Source organism: Thunnus maccoyii, chromosome 16, assembly GCF_910596095.1.
Source record: "Thunnus maccoyii chromosome 16, fThuMac1.1, whole genome shotgun sequence".
Classification (NCBI taxonomy): Eukaryota; Metazoa; Chordata; class Actinopteri; order Scombriformes; family Scombridae; genus Thunnus; species Thunnus maccoyii.
Genome location: NC_056548.1, coordinates 15,433,614 through 15,454,530, shown reverse-complemented (window position 1 = coordinate 15,454,530; position 20,917 = coordinate 15,433,614). Strand labels below are relative to the sequence as shown.

At 41.2% G+C, this 20,917-nt stretch overlaps 1 protein-coding gene across 14 annotated transcripts in view; it reads left to right on the top strand.

Annotated features, from left to right (window-relative positions):
• The window catches only part of LOC121880518, a 177,714-nt gene that overhangs the window by 49,015 nt on the left and 107,782 nt on the right, over nt 1-20,917 (top strand). For 10 of the 14 annotated variants that reach the window (XR_006091559.1, XR_006091561.1, XR_006091560.1 and 7 more), the window contains exons 3-4: nt 2,284-2,527; nt 11,310-11,404. Coding sequence is in view for 1 of the 14 variants with exons in the window: in XM_042387795.1 (XP_042243729.1) it covers nt 2,423-2,527 (105 nt within the window). In the remaining 13 variants the exon portion in view is untranslated. Of the gene's footprint in view, nt 1-2,283; nt 2,528-6,376; nt 6,521-11,309; nt 11,405-20,917 lie in introns of those variants that run through there. The other 4 variants (XR_006091556.1, XR_006091565.1, XM_042387795.1 and 1 more) reach the window with 2 other exon arrangements.

The window sequence follows — 20,917 nt, the reverse complement described above, 5'->3', positions numbered from 1 at the left end:
CACATTACTATGTTATGTCTATAAGAGCTGGTTACTGTCAATGAAGTCAGTGGCAGTCAATTGCAATAAAAGTCCATATTTTGGAACAAAAATCTTTGAGAAATATTTTTAAATTCATTGTCATTAACCAGCATTTTCCTCCCTAAAATATTATGACAGTAAAGGTAGTTTGGTAGTTAGTTAGTTTTTCTTAAATGTTTGAACATAATCTTTTATTTTTAATCAGCAGATGATGAAGGAATGAAATATGTGAAATATGTCTCAGTTCTTGTACAGAACATTCCTGGTGATAATAAAGAACATTTTAGCCCCAAACCTTCATCAGGATTATGAAGGCTTGAGGCTGAAACATTTCAGAATCATTTAATGTTTTTTTAAATTGTATTTCTTTTGGTTGATGCATCAGTTCTGAATGAAAGTGTCCACATATACTTATTATAGAAAAAAATATGGAAAATGGGGATTTTGAGTAATTTGAAATCCCCTATTTACATAGAAAAGGATTAATGACAGCAGACATTGTATTTTGTATTGATTGAATGCTTATAAAGAGATGACTGGATTGAAAAAAAAGAATAGAAAATGTTTGAACTAATAGAATTTAAAAAAGGCACAATTTGATCTGATCTTGAATCTAGTTTTAGATTCAAATAAATATTTCCTTTCTTGAATTCATTTTCTTTGTTTGGATTTGGGTTCCTATTTTTCTTTCTTTTTTTTTATATGTAGTGCTAGTATTTAATAGAATATTACTGACATGTGTTTACCTTTTTCACTTTGATTATCACAGTTGTCATGAATCTAAAACAATTACGATTTCTAACTCTTTTGCCAAGTGAAAAAAGAAGTCTTGGTGATTGGCTGAGAAAATGATCAAGGAACAGTTTGCCCATCACTTGTTGGCTGGGGGTGTAATCCTAATGTTGGCAGTCTAGAAAGCATCGACTGCCTTCCAGTCGACACTGAGTAAAATAAATGTCCCTTTTTAAGATGTGTAGCTTCTCTTAAATTCATCTGTATCTATAGATTTTTTAAAAAATGGTTTAATATGAGCATTAAAATATGTAACATATGTGAATCAAATACATTTTCTTCTGGCAAAATCATTCCATATATGCAGCCCTTCTCCCTACAGAAATGACTGATAGAAGAGTGATGATGCCTTGCTGGAGGTGTTGAATTTTCCTGCCTCAGAGTCTCCAGTGAATTACCCCGTCAGACTTTCATTAATGACAGCTATAAGCCAGGACATGTGAGGAACACACACAGTGGGACACGGAAACCTACAGTATCTCTCTCTCCTCCTGCCGCCTGATTCCTTTCTTCATTCCCCTCCATCAGCCGCTCTCCACCTTGTATAAGGCCCTAGTAACACTTTACTTTACTGCTTAATGGAAGTCTCTCATGCATAATGTGCTTAGGGTGTAACAACACCGTGTAGCAACCAGCATGCAGATGTAGCTGCTTGTTTTGACATTGTTGCTGCCTTGTGTTCTGTGTTAACTCAATATAATCAAAGGAGTTTCACTGAAACACAATTTTTACCCTACTTAGACTTTTTCCATAGTTTCCTGCACATTGGAATAAGGCCATCCTAAAGTAAAGTGTTATCAAGACGATCCCTAAAGCAAGAGCTTTGAGAGCTATAATGCTTACACACTATCATCCCTGGTTAAAAACAAGGGGATTTATCAGGGATGTCTCTGCCTGGGCTGGGGCTAGGGGGACCAAATTACAGCCCCAGTGTCTGGTTGGAGGCGGAGAAGGAAATAGATGGGTCTAGATATAATGGTGATGGCCCCTGGGTGGTACTCCTGTGAGGGAGAAAGAGGAGATTAGAGTGGAGGTGTGAGCTCGCAGTAAGATTACATTTTCCCTCTTTTTAATGGATAAGTGCTTCTCTTTTTTTTCCTATTTCACTCCCACTATTCTGCTTCTGTTTCACAGTGTTCCATTTCTCTATCTGTCCTCCGTCACCACACACATGCAAAACACACACACACACACACACACACACACGCACGCACGCACATAAAAAAGCATACACATGCACATACACACACACACACACACACATATGCATGCACACACACCAAACACACACATCTCTCCTCTCTCCCTCTGTCACCCTCTCCCTCCGTCCTCCCTCACTTGATCCTTACACCTACGTGCTACAGATGGTTTCATTTTATAAGAGATAAAACCACATTTGGTGGAACTGATTAAACAGAGGGAACAACATCCCCATCTGCCATTTATTCCAATCTGAAATTGCTTGGGCAGATGCTGACATCTTTGGAGATGATTGATTCACCCCGTCTGGCCAGAGAGGAGTGGAGAGGAGAGCGGAGCTGGATCCTCCCCGGGGCTGCAGCTTCCTGCCGCCTTGCCATGGCTTCACCACTGTGTCACTTCACCAGCGATGGAGCTCGCGCCCCCCCCCACCCCACCCCCCCCCTGCAGTCCCCCATCTCTTGTCTCCAGCAAGCTGCTGCAATCAGCACAGCCTCTGATTGGACTTGGGCAGGTGAGCGCAATACACTTTAATCATGAGGCCAGTACATGCCAGATCATTCCCTCTGTACTGGTGTGTGACTGTGTGGTGGCAGAGTGGGTGGGTGATCTGGGTTTGCTTGTGAATCCATTAGAGAGCAGTAGGCGCACCCAAATACAAATAACATATTTTTTCACTTACCTCTAGCGGTACTGTACCTAGTCATGCAGATAGTTTTGGTTTCATTTGCCCAGCTTTTGACAGATTTTTGCCTTCACTCCAGTAAAATCGTTTGTAAAGCTCTCAAAATTGAACAGCAACATGTCTTTCCAGAAACAGTGTTACGGTTTGTCAGCATAATCCACATACCTCGCTTTCAACTGTTTTCTTTGGAACTGCTTGTGTTATTTTACTAAGAGTAATAATGATACTAATTCTTGAAAGAGGTTTTCATTTATCAATGCTGCCATGAATTAAATTCTATTCACTTCTGTCGTCTTCATGTAGATGCAGAAAGCTCAGAAACTCAGAGACATACGGTATATCTCAAAACCTGGGTCGACAGATACTACCTGTACAGCTAGATGTTATTAGAGGTAACTGGGAAAACATGTAACCCAAGTGTTTCACTGGCATGTCACAGTCCAGGAAATGTGCTGGCGACGACCTTTGGCTGGCACCGATCACTGATTGTTTACAATAATCATCATCCAGCAGGGACTTAAAACTGTGTGACGTATTGTAACCTTTGATCAAATAGTCAAGGCTGTTTTCTCATCAATCTGTGTGTGAACTTTCCTGACGGTGCAGCACATGAACTAGAGTTGTCGCAGTGCTCTCTACCACTGAGGCCACAGGGTATAACTGTTGTATGAAAAGAATACCAATGGGTCCCTGATGATTAGATATTCCACTCAACCTTCATCTAATCAACATTTATAGTGTCCTGCCTGTGGAATTACACTGCCCTCCACTAAATCGACTCTGCATCATCACTTGTAAACACTCAAGCATTTTAAGATGGAAAACTCTTCCTGCAAAAGTGCCATCAAAGCCAGCGGTGTGTGAGTTCGGAGTGTGCGAAACAAACGCGCGTAGTCTCATAAAAACTGCTGAGCTGGGCTCTTCAATGCAATCAGGCTCCGGTCTCAGCTCATATACTTGTTTGATGATAACCGAAGATGGAGGGAGAGTGATGGAGCTCTCCAAGGGACCGCAGCGATAATTTAGCTCGGGGAGTGGGTGTGAATCATGGTGAAGGCGCAGGGGGGCTGGAGGTGGTGGATGAATCATTAGGGTGGGGGCAAAGGGGGGGATGGAGAGATGGAAAAGAGGGTAGAGTCCTCCCGGGGGCTTAGATCCATCAGACAGCACTGCTGTGGCCTCGACTGCAGCATCGACCCGCAGGACTGCAGCCCAAACTCGTCCATCTTTTTTTTTTTCCTCATCTCGCTTCCTTTTTTGCAAACTGTTGGTCTCAGTATTTCTCTATCACCGTGATTCATAGCAGTCTCTCTTATTCTCTCTTTCTCCTTTCCCTCTATCATCAGGCATGTCATTCCACATCAGAGGCCTCATCTCTCCCTTCTCCATGTCTCTCCTAAGCCTCTTGAAGTATGACTGGGCCTGCGAATGGCAAATGAATTTCCAATCTGAATGCACACTCTCACCCTCTCCTCTCTCTGCTGCCCTCCATCTCTCGCCTCAGGCAACTCATTCTGCCTCTCCTCCCCTCTATCCTCTCCTCTGTTTCCCCCCCCCCCCCCTCCACTGCACCCATGGCAAACTCTGATGGGATTCAGAGCAAATTGCTCACCCCGGGTAAAAAGACACAGGGTAACATAAAAGGAAGAAAGTGAATTGTTTCAGTTAACTGACTGCCATTTTGCATGACTGCGTGACATGATGAACAGTGTGCACTCTAAAAACCTAGCCCTAGACTGCCCTACTTCTCCCAATGCAATAATCCATTACCAGCAACATCCACGCCTTTTCAAGAGTTTCAGCTCCCCAAGGCTTTGACTTTGGACAGGCAGAGGTTAGAGGAAAACAACCTGAAAACAGCCTTATCTCCCAACACACGAATGTTTGTTAAGGCTCCCCATTAAGTCTCCCCCTGAATTTGCATATTAATTGCATTTTGGCTCTACTTCCTTCCTTTAAGGCTGCTGTTTATAGGTGCTTTATTTCTTTGAGAAGACACAGATGTCCGCGGGGAGCTCACCTGCAACGGCGGACAAGAATTGAATTCCACAGGAAATTGCTTTAACTTGAGTGTAATCGAATTTGCACCCACACACACCTTGACTTGAGGACCTGGAGGGCACGCATGCACATGGATATACACGTACAGTACATAAAAACACACAAAACTACACACACTACATACTTATCAAACACAGAAAGAAAGCCTTCTAAAACAACCTTAAGAAACTAACACTACTACAATATGGTAATTCAGATGGATGTTATTTTCAAGTTATCTGGATCCCCCAATACCTCTCACGTCTTACTTATTTTTCCGTCACCTCACTGCCTTTTTTTTTTTTCTTGCGAAACGTGTTTACCGCATCAGACATCAGAACATGGTTCGGCAGCTTTCTCAACAAATGTTTGAAAAGATGTGAAAGTTTTAATGACTGGATTGAGTAGGGGATAAAGGAACAGCTGGAGATTCTGTAATGTAGTGGCTATTCTTATATAGGAGAGGTACACTCAAGCTGTCTCATTTGGAAACTGGCGCTGCACTTTTATCCATACTTAAGAATAACAGGTGATTGAGCATTCTCTCGTGCCTACCTCCAAGACAATGTGGCCATATGGAACTTATTTGAATATGATGTACTGAATGGCACTCTATATGTGTGATATCATATTATGCAGAGTGGATCTATTTATTATTTTCAAGATAATAGTTTCATTTCACAGATTGTGGCTCTCATGGATTTTTTTCCACAAGCTTAGTTGCAGTGATGGCTTGTCATTTAAAAGGAAATACCAGACAATGTTTTAACTGAAGTAGTTATTATTTTGGTTATTATACATTAGCAGTAACAATGTTTGTGATGATCTTTATCTTGAACATAACTATTAAATTCCTGGGATAAAACTAAATTCCACCACAGGAGACTTGGTTTTATGGTAATGGTCCTTTATTCAAGTGAAAATCTAATGATCTGCACTCAGCCCATCGGAGTAACTCAGTTCCGGGGCATTGATTTCCTTTGTGCTGCAGATTGATCTGTGGCCTGTTAGAGCTCAATATGTCACAGCCTCCCTGCAAAAGGGCCACAATACAAAACAGATGCATGAACACATACAAGAATATAACAGAGTGGAATAGAGAAGGTATAGAGTAAATCAAATATCATGAAAGATACAGTATATTGCATATTTGTATGCACATTTCATCAGACAAGCTAACTCATTCATACATATATTTAGTGGTGGAACGTAACTAAGTACATTTACTTAAGTACTGTACTTAAGTACACTTTTAAGGTACTCAAGTATTTAGATTTTATGCTACCTGATACTTCTACTTCACTACAGTACAGATATTGTACTTTTTACTGCACCACATTTATTTGACAGCTTTAGTTACTTCTCAGATTAAAATTTTACTTGAAATAACATATGATGAGTTTATAAATTACAATGCATTGTTAAAAATTAAGCCAGTTTTCCCCAAAAATCAGTATGTACTTGTGGCTCCCTGTCATGTCTCATATGTCTCATATGACTTGTTTGCATTTCCTCCAAAGAGATGTCTCCCCTCTCAACTTCTTGCATGCTTTAAATTCAATAACTGTTCAAATGAGCAAATAATTCACCAAAAAACAGAAAACAGATTTGTGTACTTTGTTTTTTCTTCCCCCTCAGAGTTATCTTGTGATCCTTTGGAGCAGCCCGACCCCAAGGCTGGAAACCACTGGAGTAAACTAGCTCACTGTAAAGTAGTTTTCGTGTAGTTACAACACTAAAATGCTGCAGACACATTGATGTTTCAGTATTAATAATGTACTTTATTAAACATGACAAGTACTAGCAAAACAAGCACTTTTACTTTTATTACTTCTAATGCTTTAAATTTAGCTGACCGTCCTTATGTACCTTTACTCAAGTAGGACTTTGACATTGTGGTTTTGCTACTCAGGTAAATGATTTGAGGGCTTCTACCACCACTGCACACATTGCAAATGAACTACATCACAGAAAATGCTAATGATGATTTCATAGGTACCTCTGGATCCCTGTTTGGACTCTAACATGATCATTAATGTGCTGCTATGCCACTGGCCCTAATGCCTCTGCCCTCTCCACTCTAATGTGAATAATATGTGAGCAGTAGCCTGGGAGAACACTGAGTCTCATTACAGCTCCCATTGCAGTGGACCACTCCCCAAATCTCCCTATAGCAGCATCATCCCCCTCCACCCACTGGACCACATCCTCCTAAGGCAGATGCACACACACACACACACACACACACACACACACACACATACATGCACAAATTAGACCCTTAGTCTTTCCATTAGGCCATTTACTGTAGCACACATCTCTTAACATGGTTGTCTGACTTCTCTGTCTCATCTGTGCTAATGCAGACTGGGGGCAGACCCCCACCGACGTGTGTCTGAGAGAGACAGAGATCAGTGTCTCAGTTTTGTAGCATTTATTGACAAGGAAGACAAACAAAGAAATGCACAGGGACCTTGCAGTGCAGTACATATGGCATGCAAGAGCCCTGCAACAGCATGCATGCTTGCCGCGGGTGTGTGCGTGCACGCCTGACTCTGCTTTGAGGAGGTTTCTATGTGATATGTGTGTATAATGTGTTCTAAGGGGTTCGGTAGGCACGCGATGGGACACATAGGGCTGCTCTCCCGCAGATGCAATTAGGCTAAATGGGATTATGCCTATCACATTTCAGACAGGCCGGCCCCACAGCCACCTGGGGGAGAGGGTGATGGGTGGAGGAGGAGGAGGAGGGGGTGATGAAGAGGGATAGAGAAAGGGGAAAGGGGGTGGAGAAGATGCGGAGAGGGGTATGTGGTCTCTTAGAGACAACATCCAGTGTAATGCAGTAGCTTTAGTGTAGCATACTAGTGCTGTTCTGGCTTCTTCATACAGTATTGAAAAGATTGTGACAATACAAAATATACAACAGTGTCCTTATCAGATGATTTAACACATTTCTGCCCCTACATAGAGTGAGATTGTATGTTGCCATTGATGTGATGTACTATAGCAAACCCCCTCTGGTATAAGGCTAAATGTCAGCGTCAACAAAGAAACGGAGTGAGGGAAGGCTGACATTTTCACACTGGGTGATTGTGCCCATAGATTCTACATATAGAGTTGGTGCTCTATTGAACTGTGTGGTCACAGGGTGGAGGAGAGGCGATAGATGAAGAAGAGAGGCCGCACATGATAATTTTGACACAGATTTTTCACAAGCAGCAGTATTTTAGACAGGCCTGTGTGGAATCAAAGGGCTGCATACTGTATAATAGGAAAAAATGATGCCACTCTACGTTGTCTTAGGAGGCCTTGACAAAAGCATTTATCCTTTCATGTCTCCATGACTCATGCCATACAAAACTGCTTAATTATGTGTAATCTTATAATTGTTCTTAGATTAGTAGTCATTAACTTGGGCTATGTCACAATCAGGATGGAGCAATATTAGAGGTGGTTTTGGTCCACAGGGTATTGTAATAGAAGAGTTCAGAATAACCTAACATTTATCAAAGTTACCAAGGCCTCTATTCAGTCATAACGCTAACTTGAAAACCAGCTAGTTAATGTACATTATGCAACAGATTCCTGATGGTAGCCTGTCTTGGTCAAATAATCTTAAAATTGGTGCAAACTCTTGTGGCATATTCACATGTTATACATTTCTTCAGGGAGTTTTTGTTGTAAATTTGTCTGATTCACCAGATTTATATAATATGCGTCTTGATACACAACATTATGGAGCGGTTTCCCATCTTTAGTGTAAGCTGAAGCTGTCTGCCCCTGTCAGGAATGAAAGGTCGTGGGACCGAAGGTCTAATTAAACATGTAAAACTCCTTTCCATTGTCAACTACATCACAACTCGCACACGCACGGAACAGTGAGACATTTGGGCCAATGGTGGACCTTCCTCACCTACATGCACCTCCTTGGCAGGAGCAGAGCAGCGCAGGGCACAGTGCCGCCTTCCTCTCAGTCTCCCACGCTCACTCTCACATTAATCAAAACGGATGTGGTGGTTCCCAGCTCACCTCACAGTCCCCTGGTGCCAGCTGTGTTTGGGACAGGCCCTGTTGGCCTGCCTGCCCCTAATCACACACTGTCATTGTTCCCCCGGCCTTGTAAACACCAAGCCTGCTACAGCTGATCAAATCCAGGGTCACATACGCTCACACATGCGCAGATGCATACATAGACCCGTGCAAACATATACGTCCATATTCTACACTCTACACATTCACATTCTCAGAGGCAGAAATACATTTTTACTGTGTATCAAAGTTAATCTCTAGCTTATGTATTTTATTAATCATGAAACCAAAATGAATTAATGTACACATCATCATACAACTAAAATTCAAATAATCACCCTCTGTGCAGATAATGACAGTAACTGCATTTCACATGCTGGTTCCCTCTGGGGAGGATGCTTCATGAGAAACCCATGTGGATGTAAAGAGTGAGTGTGTACATTTGTCATTGGGAGCAAATAACTGTCTGGGTACGACTGGACATCTCTTAATGAAGAGGAATTAAATGTTCATGGTGGACCACTGAGAGAGGCTACAATATGCTCCTGAACGGGGGGGGGGGGGGGGGGGGGGCAGAGAACTGAGACTGAGGGGGGTAAACTGGAGAGCTTTGATAGGATACGGCCCATTAATTATGGAATTTGCTGACGTTATGACAAATGGCGTTGTCCTAGCCCTCACTGGTGCCCGTGACTTTTACAAGGCCAGCTGGACAGAGTCTCAGCATTTCTACTGTAAAACCACATATTGCAGGTTTGAAATCTTTGCTGTGTGACTTTTCCATGCTAAGATATTTTTTCTCAGCCCACCTGCAATGTGAAAGAAGTTAGATTAAGTAGCTGGAGTAAAGTATCTCTAAGCTGGGGTCATTTAGACTGACGCCAAAACTGAAATCCTCCTTGAGAACCTCCATGCAGATTTGCTGTTTTGGGAATGAGAGTAATTGAGTGAAGGTGCATGTAGGTGAGACAGTAAGCAAGCCAGTGTGGGAGTCAGTTACACCTCCGTGTTGGGTGTTTTTTCTATGCGAGGCCAGCAGAGAAAGAAAGGCAACAGTGTGCCGTGTTTGCACTGTGTGGGACAGCCTCCTGCTCCTGACGTGTATGTGGTCAACTGTGCCCCAAGGAGGTGTCCGCTATGATTTGTGGGTTAAAACCCTGGAGGCTCTGGAGTGTATACAAACCTTGCATATTCTCCAATGATCCTTCCGTTCATGCTGTGAAAACAAAATACTGCACCTGAAACAGTAAATAATTTGTGCTTTCAATGAAAATCTGAGCTATCATCCACCGTGTACATGTGTCTGTTTGTGTTTATCTCTTTCTTTTCTTTCTCTTTCTTTGTGTCTCTGCCAGCCTGCAGTCTATTGTGCATAGTCTGTCATAGATGCATCGTTTCATTGTTCATCTGTATCTGACTGCATCTAACCTCCAACACACCCATGTGAGAAAAGTGAAAAAAAAATGTGTAAAACAAGACAGAAAGAGAAAGCAAGCAAGAGACATCTCAGAGCAAAGTAATACAAATAGTTCTCTTTTGGTTTGTTTAAAATAAGCCCCATTACAGCTGTTACCCTTTAATAACAATGATGCATCACCTGAAGAAGAAAGAACACCCCACTGTTCATCTTTATCGCTACTTTTAATATCTTGCAAAAATGAGTCACCGGTGAATTGCGAGGGGCTAAAGTGTTGCTAATTTAAATTACTACACAACTCAACCACATTCTGAATAATGATTCCTTTTATATAAGACACGTAAGATTGACCGAACTGGTGCTAGAATAATAGCACCATTTATAAGTCAAACATGTGGTGAGAAGTCACAGAGGGCATTCTTGCTGTATTTGTCTCCTGTGGTGTTTGCCTGTCTCAGAATAGAGTGACTGTCTGTGAGGGAGCCAGGGTCTGCAGGCCTTATTCTGTGCTAGCTACACCATCGTTAATGGCTATCCCTGTAGATACAGCCTGCTGCCAGCTGCTGCTCTGGCCCTCTGGAAAAGAGGCTGGCAATTAGACCTTGCACTTAAAACAAGGTGAGTCAGGACCTTTTAATGGTGCACTATTTCTGCGCCCCCACACATGTGGCCGCTTAGATTTTCGCTGCGCCAGAGAACTCTGCGGCACTGAGGCGTGGAGGTTACTACGTCCAAATAACTGTTAGTGGGTGGCTCGGTAATGGTGCAGAATTGTTCTGCAGAAATAGCTTTTTTTTGGGAAACTGGATGTGATCTGCACTTTTACCTTTCACTGGAAGCCATTTGTTAATAGGGTTTGTTCTTTCAGCATCTCTAAACCAACTGGTGATTTAATATCTGTTCCAATTTCAACACAGAAGTGCAATTTTTCTAGCTCCTACTTAAAGTTAAGACCATAAAAGGCTGCTCTGTTTGAAAATGCTATAGCTAACATTATGTATAAGAGCTACAGGGTTGCTGCTGCTGCTGCTGCTGCATGTTAGCTCTGTATTGGCTCCCTTTTGCTTTCTATCTGGAGGGGGTGAGGTTAGCTTTCTAATTCTGTCCTGCCTCTCATCTCAGACCTTGATAAGATGGAGGGGAAAGGCTGCCTGTGTTTAGACTGCTGCACCTTGTTTCCTTGGACCTTACCCAGCAAACCTTGAGTCTATATGACAGTGAGTATGAACCAGTGAATGCATTGACATGCATGCTCTCTCTTACTCACAGAGAGACATACACAAACATACACGCAGCATAAAAAGGGCCGCATGAACATGAGCATGGAAAAAAAAATTATTTATTGTAGCACAAATAGAACAGCGTAGGCTGAAATAAGAGACGGTAATATCCCTGCTATTTTCTGCTGTGTTTAAAGACAATCTCATGAGTTTAGACCTTACATCTGCCTATTTTCATCTAGCTTTAATTTCCTTTTTTGTGTTTAAATTTGACCCTTTTTATAGCAGAGTGGTGCGACAGCAAAATATTTTCCACCAAAATATTTTTGAATACAGATACTTTCAACCTCTGGGGACTGGGCTTTTTAAGGAGTAGCATCGAGTAAGAAAAAGAAGGCTGATGTTGTCTTAGTTATATCTATATCTGCCAGGTCCTTCCCCATGCTGTCAAATCGTATTCCTCAGACTAGACTGGAGAGATTCACAGTCATCCATACGCTGTGACAGATGTAAAGGCCATCGGACTTAGACTCTGGTTGGCTGGAGCAGTCAGCGAGCCATCTGAGGAGGGGCTATACACTCATGATAAATGACAGCCTTCAGCCTGGCCAATCTAAATAGATTATCTTGGCTGCATCCTCCCCCGACCAGGTGCCAATGTGTAAAATGGACCAACTATGTAAAAACCATACAGTCACCTGCTCTGTGCCGCCTATTCATGGCAACATGAACACTGTTCAGGAGCAATGAAAACAGGATTTAGTTCTTAATGGTTCATTAATCTTTTGACAACTTTTTTTTTTGAGTCTGATCAACCTATTTTTAAGTAGCGACCCTATCTTGGTACTATAGAGATGCCTTATATTTGAAACAATGTCAAATCTCAGCATTGTTTTTTTTTCTGCCAGGTCAGGTAACGTCGATGTCTACTTGAAATTACGTGAGTGCGCATGGATGCATACTGTGCACATGTGTGTGTCTGCAAAGAGCTCTCTGTCTTTTGTTCTCCAAGAGATAAAGAGCATCCACTGCTGCTCAGTAACAAACACATAAATATGCATTAATCTGTTCTGGTTGGGCGAATCTGAAGAACTGTCAAGCGTCAAATGTAAAGGTCATGCTTTGCTTGCTGTAAGGGGAAAATCCTGGAGACCATGGTTAGGGCACTATTTGAATAAACTATGCAAGGATTTACAAGAAGTAACCTTCAGGGGTAAACACGCCCCTTTCCCTCACCAGGGAATAGTTCCCATTCTGGATGCGTTCTATCACCAATTTCACCATACTGGATCAGGCTATAGATGTTACGCAGATCATGATAAATAGTCAGCTGGTGAGCACCACTATGTTTTTCACTGAGAGTAGATTATGTGCTTTCAGATTAATGTGTCATGTTATACTCAGATGACACAAATACATGACTAAATTCATACCTCCTATATTCAAACATCACGCTTTTTACATAATTTGCACATTGTTTATTTATTAGAAGTATTTCTGCAGTGGATAATATTGTGTATGGAAACAGTGTGCACAACAGATTACCTTTTGAATTTTGAGCAAAGTGCCCCTGCTCCAACCCCCACCCAACTCTGTGTAACATGACAGCCGAGCAGAATGTGGCAGGTGGAGGTTTTTCAGGCAGAGCGAGGGGTGACCTTGCCACTTCCTCTGTAGAAATGGTTTGGTTGGTAACACAGCGCCAGGTCCTAGAAATGTGCTACAGCTCTATAGACAGGCCTGGTGAACAGAGGGCCAGTCCCAGCCCCAGCCTCATGCCCAGCCCCATGGCAGCAGATGCCACATGGCGGCCCCAGAGCCTTCAGCTGGCGAGGAGACGTAGGCGAGCGCCAGCCGGGTCACCGAAGCCCATGTCTATGTCATGCACAGAGAAGGCCTTCTCAGCAGGCAGGCAGGCAGGCAGCCTGCCGTCCTCTCCTGTCCCCCTTTCTTGGAGGCAGAGTGTAACAGCTCGTTTGCACGTGCTTTGTGTAGATTAAAGCAAGAGGCTGTCAGGGATAATTAAAAGTAATAGAGCTTAGCGCTTTTTGGATTAGTGTCCTAGACAGTGATACTACTGTCTGAGTAAGTGTGTTTATTTATGTTTCCCGTCTGTGTGACCATATATGTGTTCATACGTGTGTACATATAGTATGTGTATATGTCTGTACTGGTTGTTCGTAAAACATACTGAGATGTAATTCATAATGTTGAGAACTAATGATAATGTGTCTTGTTGTAACCTTGTGTGTGTGTGTGTGTGTGTGCATATGTGTGTTTGTATGTATGTGTCAGAAAGAGAGCAAGACAACAAAGTCCTCACATCCCATTAAGTCTGTTCTTCAATCACCTAAATGGTTGCTTGATCAAAGTTAATTGTGACTGTGCAGTAACCCACGTAAAATGCATAACAAAGGCGGAATAATTATTATACAGAGGACATGTAAAAAACATGATGCATAATTGATATGGTTTTGCTCGGTCATTTCAGCCATCAATCTTTCTTCCCACAACAATCTTACTAATAACCCTCTTTGAGGAGTTGTTTGCTACAGTAGGTTATGTTGAGCATTTAAGAAATAGGAATTGTGGAATTCACTTTCATTCTCCATACTGAAACAGCTTTTCTTGAATGCAGAGTAACTTTACTATATTGAAGTTCCTTGACATTTCAGTTTCTATAGTCCATTTTATTCTCAGTAGTTTTTCAACAGTGTGTTAACTGACCTTCAGCAAGAATAGTTTTTTTCAGTTGCTTGTCAACAGCTTCTGTAGCTTGTTTATTGCCAACAACCCACCTTAGTTACAATCAGTAGTCCATGAACTCTGAATGTTTAAGATCTGAGTGAGGTTTTGGTTCACTAAAGAAAAAGGTTAAGGTCAGGGCTGAGGTTAGTCATGTAAAGAAAACTTTGAGTAAGAGGACAGGAAGTTATAAACCAGTGTACTATAAAAAAGAAAATTTGCTTTTCTGTAGCTTTCATCTATGACATTAACTACCACCAGACAAAAAAAAGAAGATGCTGCAAGTATCTCCTGGAGAAATTACTTGAAAACGAGTGTGTCAAAATAAACATTTTGCTACAGCCTCCACCAAGCAGAGATATGGCTTTGTTGTATTCCATGTTTTAGGGGGGTATACATTTGTAAAGGAAAACCCCGTGTACCTGCATCTACAGTATTCACAGGAATGATTAAAGTGTTTTTTTTTTTGTTTTGTTTTTCAAAAACGCAGTATAATGATATACACACTCAAAAGCTGAAAGTCAAAGGTTCATCCACTCTACCCTGGATTTATGCATCAAACTTTTCTGTCCAGAACAGGTTGGAACTTTTAAAGACGTTTGTTATTTTGAACAAATTAGTGTGAATAAAAACAAATGGGGGGAATATGAAGGGAAAAAGTAAGACCAAAAGGTCATTTAGCAGAAACACTTATGAATACATTGCTCGGATGTGCCAGGGAAGTTGGAAATAGGCACACAGCACATTATAAATCAACTGATGTTTATCTCAAAAATGCACTTGAATGCTTCATTTAGCAATACCTGCTATTAGGAGGTTCCACTGGACTCAGTCAATTTAGACATTATTCAGAAAACATGAGTCTGCACTTGGATATTTAAAATACCTTTTTCAATGATAGGATCTTTGCTAGTGACTAAGACTAAATCAACATTCTTTTGGACCAAAGAAACAAAATTTCCATCTTTATTTCATTATGTATGCACTGTGTATATATTACAATCAGGATTGGAGGCATGGTGTTTTGCCTGAATACAGAATATGCTCTCCTCCTTTATAAAAGCACACCGTAGGATGAAAACGCACACCATAATGAAATTAGAGGGGACGAAATTATTATTTGGACTTGGTACAGTAATAGTATGATGAACTAGAAGAGTGCAATCAGTAGAGTGCAGATCTCCGCCAGGTGTGTCTGAGTAGTCTCAGTTTTCTTTAAGATGCATAGAGTGGCGTAAGAAGCTAACAAATGGGTTTTATTCATCTCGTATCATGCCTAACTTTAGCGGATCATAACATATTGGGTTATCGGGTTTGGCTTATGTTAATCTACAGATGCTCCAGTTCAAGATGAGACCAAACTTTTTTATGGATGTCAGTTTTTGAGCCACCTCAAAAGCCAAAATGTGACCTGCAACAGACTTGTTTTTAGCCTAGCTGATTGCCGGAAATGCCTTTTGCTGAAGTTGTTGATCATTTGCAGCCCCTACCGGCTGGTTAAGAGGAGTCAGGAGTCAGCAGTCAATGGCGATGAAAAACGTGTTGTAAAATAGGTTTTTCAACAATTGTGAATCACTGCAACGACAAGAGGTCCTTGAGCATACAGTCATAAATGTGCACAAAAAATGTTAGGCTGATGGGTCCAGTAGTATGCGAGATTAGCTGCAGACAGATACATGCACACACACACGGACACACGGACACACACGACCAAACACATAATCTCCTCCAGGCTTACGCCTGGCGGAGATAATTATGGCACGTTTCTTCAGGGGACATTGCTTGAGGAAATGTTGTAAGACGCCCATGGGAACCGGCAGTCATCAATCACACATGGTGTGGTTGGGGGTGTTGTGGTGGCCCCGAGGACTTGGGTCTGCACAGCAGCCAGTAATCTAAATGGTGACACTGAGCTCCATGGCCCCCATGGGGCTGCCCGCTCTGTCGCCTGCAAAGAAAACAGATCAGGGGAGAGGGATCAAGGCTTGTTTTCTCCTTTTTCTAGGTCATTATTTATTATGTGAAATATCAACGTCCTTGGCTGCTGCATGGGATCTTCTTCCCCCCAATTGACAGATCTCATTATAAGATAAACGTGACAAAGATAGCTCATAATGCTTCAGAGAAATGTAACACCATTAGCGGGTCATTGTCATCGTTCTAATGTGTCCTTTTAAGCCGCTTAGTGAACTGGTGCTGAAGTGTGATACAGGGATTAACCTATCAGAGAGTTGCTGCGGAGGAGTTGAGCCGCCATTGATGGAAATTTTTGGACGTGTGGCGATATCTTCCCAGGCGCTACGCAGAGTCATGGTGGAGCATGATTCCTAAACATACAGAGGTTTCTGGGATACGGGGGATGATGTCTTGAGGGTATAGGCATGCACTGGGGGTGGCGTATACTTGCTGTGTTTATTCCATATAGTGTTGCAGTGGAGGGAATGCTTAGCATCAAAGCGTACGGATACTTTTTTTTCCCTTGTACGTGTCTGGAAATGATTTTTGTCATTTATTTTTACACATTACCTACTGCAGGTTGCTTACAGTGACACTGCAAACACTACCTTCTTTACAGAAACACAGCAGGCACTGGCAGTCGCACACAAAAAATATAAATCTTAATACATGGGAAAACTACATCTCATTTTGAGGACATCCCTCTATTAAAGAATGCGGTTTTAATGAGTTGACAGAACTGATATACTGAGGTTGAACGTCTGCCTGAGTGAATTAATGAGTGAATTTCACATTTGAGTTGTGGAAATGACTTCAAAATGTGAATGACAGCAAATGCTTCCAGGGTTAAATGGTTATTTATGAAGCCATTGCTTAATTCTAACGTACAGTAGAACCATCTGCAGTCATAAGGACACATCGTTATCATTCAGTCATTCATTGTGCTTTTGGTGACTGTTAGCCGACACAATTTCACTGATCAGTTTCACGACCTCATCAATCATTCTATTAGCTCTCAGCATCACATTAACATCGTATTAAAGTTAGTGAGCAACACAATAGATGCGTGTTAATGATGATACAACACACAATAGCTGACGTATTATTTGTGGTGCACACTGATACACACACACACACACTTGACAAATATTCTGAGAAGTCATTTCGTGTTCTCATGTAAGCTTGTATGGACTGAAAATCTTCTCGTATCAAAAGATTTTAAGACAAACGTTACGATAGTGATGCAAAAATTTGAAAACTCCGACTCTCGGTTGCACAGGAAATTAGAGTATCATGACGTTTAGTGTATATAATGTGAGATATTCCAGTCAAATTTAAGAGCTAAGACATTTGAGCCAAGCTTCACTATTGCATTTTTTAATTTCATGGCTCAGCAGGAATTATCAAAGCTTTTTGATTACATTTTCATATGACCTTGATCTCAAAGGGCAGAGCAATCAATACAATAGCCATTAGCATCCCAGTAATTGTTAGTGAAATAGTAATCATTTCTCAGGCCCCAGAATCTCTTTTAGCTTCTTATTTATTTATTGGGCATATGGAGGGAGAACAGGGCTGCTAGTCGAGATGGATGTGATGAATAGAGCCCCGAGATGCAAATTAAAATGTTTGTAATTAAACCCACTGATCATAATGGCTTTTTTGCTGCAGTCTTGCTGCAACAGAAAACAGATTTTAGTGATGCAATTTTCAAAATTTAAGCCACAAATGTTGCCTTTTTGTGTCCTTTATAAGTTTTCTGTGTGTTAGCATTGCGGTCCAAAAGCAGGATTGGCACATGGCATACTGGAGCCATCTTGTTTACGTACGAACATCAGACAACATGTAAACCGGCAAATGCACCAAATCACAACGCAGTAGTCAGAGTAATGGGACTATTTATTCAGCTTTGTTAGGAGAAGAGGTCATGTGATCGGGGGATAGTAATTATAGCATACGCTTAATTACATTAGCAACCTCCTGTCTTTTCATATTATCTCTGACGCAAAAAAACACAGAGAGAGATTTGATTATGTTAATAAGCAGCGTTTTATACATGGTAATGGAGGCCTAGTTCAAAGCCATTAGTGCTATGAGGAATATCCATTTGAGTGTCGGAGCTCTCGAACGCAGCTCGGCTCAAAGTGCACATTGTTTAATGGTATTGATCAACGGTCTAGCGAGCTCCAGGGCTTTTGCTCATTACTGTGTCTTATTCATGCTTTCTTGGTTAATGATGCCCATACAGCAATTACTGACACAGCCATTCAGATGATCTAAGAGAGAAATCATAATCATAAAAAGATGGAGGGAAAATAGAAGAAAAAAGAATCATGTGTCATTATCTAGGTGAAAAAAGAAAACTGCTTATTGAATGGAAACATGTCAAGATTTCAAGTACATTGACTTCAGGAAAATCTCCATTAACTTCCCTCAATTTCTCATAGTTGAATCTAGTGTAGAGTCCTAATTTTGATTTTCTTTACACAATTAAGAATAACCTTCCTATAGGGTGAGATAAGCGTATATTTCCAATATGAATAAGCTTGATTTAAGAGCTTGTTTTCAAAAGGCATTTGTAGTCTTTAGAGTGGACTGATTTGTCTTTTTCTGCACTTTTTCTTGTGCTTATCTCAGTTGCTGTCTTATTTTCCATTGTCTGCAATCAGAACTTGTTCTCTGATTATTAGCTTAAATTACAATCAGGAATTTGTAAGGTGTAGTATTAAATGTTGGTGTTTGCAAAGATATCTGATTGAACATTAGCAAAGCAGCATTTTGTGTAAATAGTTGTGTGTTTGTGCATTGCTAAGGTAACATTTTAGCTACCCTGCCAATAGGATATTGACAGACAGCTGACCTACTGAAGTATACACATAGCTGAGAAGCAGAGTGGATCTGTTTTTATCCACTGTCCATTGGTGAACCTGTTTATTCCAATATACAGTAGCTTTTTCTTTATGCTTGCTTTGTTAGTCCATAGATAAACAGACTAAATACCCATAAAGTCATACATAACATAAACAAGTTTTCACAGAAGTACTCTGTCTATCTGTGATCTTAAAATTAATGTGAGAATACAGTCTATTGAGTCATATTTTCCGGTCACTGGGCCTTATAAATACAATCAAAGCAGATACAGAGCTTGGTCAGTTTCAGAATCAACCCTTCTCCTCTCACATAGTCTCTGTCTGTCTGTCTTGCTTTCACTGTCTGTCCTTCTTTCTCTCAGTCCCCCCTTCCCCCCACCCTGCCCTCTTCCCATCTCTCCCTATCAATGAGGCGGCAGACATCCCAGACCTGCTCAGTCAACTGCTTCAAGATTTATTCTTTGTAACAAATCTGCAACAGCTGGAGAGCCGGGGAATGCATGTAAACTTTGTGTGTGTAATTTGGTGACAAGTCAGGCTTAATCAAGCTCCCAGTGGCTGGATGAGAGGAGCGCAGGGGAGCGGCATATGGGGAGCTGAGTGGTGAACAGGCAGTGGGCAGGGAGGGAGACACAAAGCTCTGTTCATGTGCATTAACATGCTGTACAGTAGCAGTAGCAGGCACACAGACAGTCAGCATTCAGCCAACCCCATCCCTAGTGTACAGGTATTGCAATGGCTACATCCATATTGACAAATATTTTTATGTTGTTAACAGCATATACAACTGAACATTTGATAAACATACGGACATGTTTATTCAGGGTGGGGATTTTTTTTCCTGTGAATGTAGTGAGCATAATCAGAAGCTCAAATCCCTGTCACTAGCTAGTGGTGCATAGAACTAAAATGACAAATAGTACCTGTAAAATCTAATTATCAGTTGTTATTCTGCTCAATAAATATGAAATGATTTATAAAGGATATGAACCACAAATGCTATACTTCCCCAATAGGCACTGAATAGCTTACCATAGTAATCTGCAACCTACTCTCTAGTGAGCATTACCTGAGTTTATTGAGAATCCATTTCCTGTATTATCATCCATAAATATCAATGGTCCTCACATGGCCAGAATGATATAACTAATTTGCTTGGTAAATTATATGGGTAGTGGGAAACATAATGCAACTTCGGTTACATTTTTTAATGAAGATACTGTACCAAGGAAACAATTATGTTTAACATTTCCACAAAATGTTAATAGTACAGTAAATATACCTGTAAAATGTTCACTGTCAATGTATTTAATGTTTTTCTCTTCAATATCTGGTCCTGGCAACTGAAGCATGATTTGCATTTTTCATGATTATGTTTAAACAACTCAAAGCATTTTGGACAGGTTAGGGAAAGTTTGTAGTCAAGGTTAAATATTGTGTGTGATGCTGGACAAGTTGACTTTTTCAGTACTTAACCATAAGCATAAGCTGTCTTTCCCTAAACTTAACCAAGTATTTCAGTTTATTAGCCTAAACCTAGAAACATGTGGGATGCAGTGCTTTACACATCCATTAACTAACACCTCCCTATGATGTCAGCACTACGATGTCACGCTGCAGATGCAAAGTAGCATGTCTGGCTAATCAGCTTACTACCTACAGTAGTAATCTAGCGTTACTTCCAAGACCATTTAGCTTATCAATATTAAAATTAGTTTGTGGGGTTACAGTTTTAGGTTAAAAAAGCCCCATACATGACTAGCACATCCACTGTGTAGTATTTCCCCACTGCGGTCAGAGTTTAGGGTAATGCTAGCATCCCCTTCCTGGTCTTTATTGGATTTGGGGAAGTTTACAGTGCAACAGCCGCAGCCAACCATAGCGTTACGTTTGCCAAACACATCTGTTAGTTCCCGTCCTAAAGGGCCTTTTTCTTGAA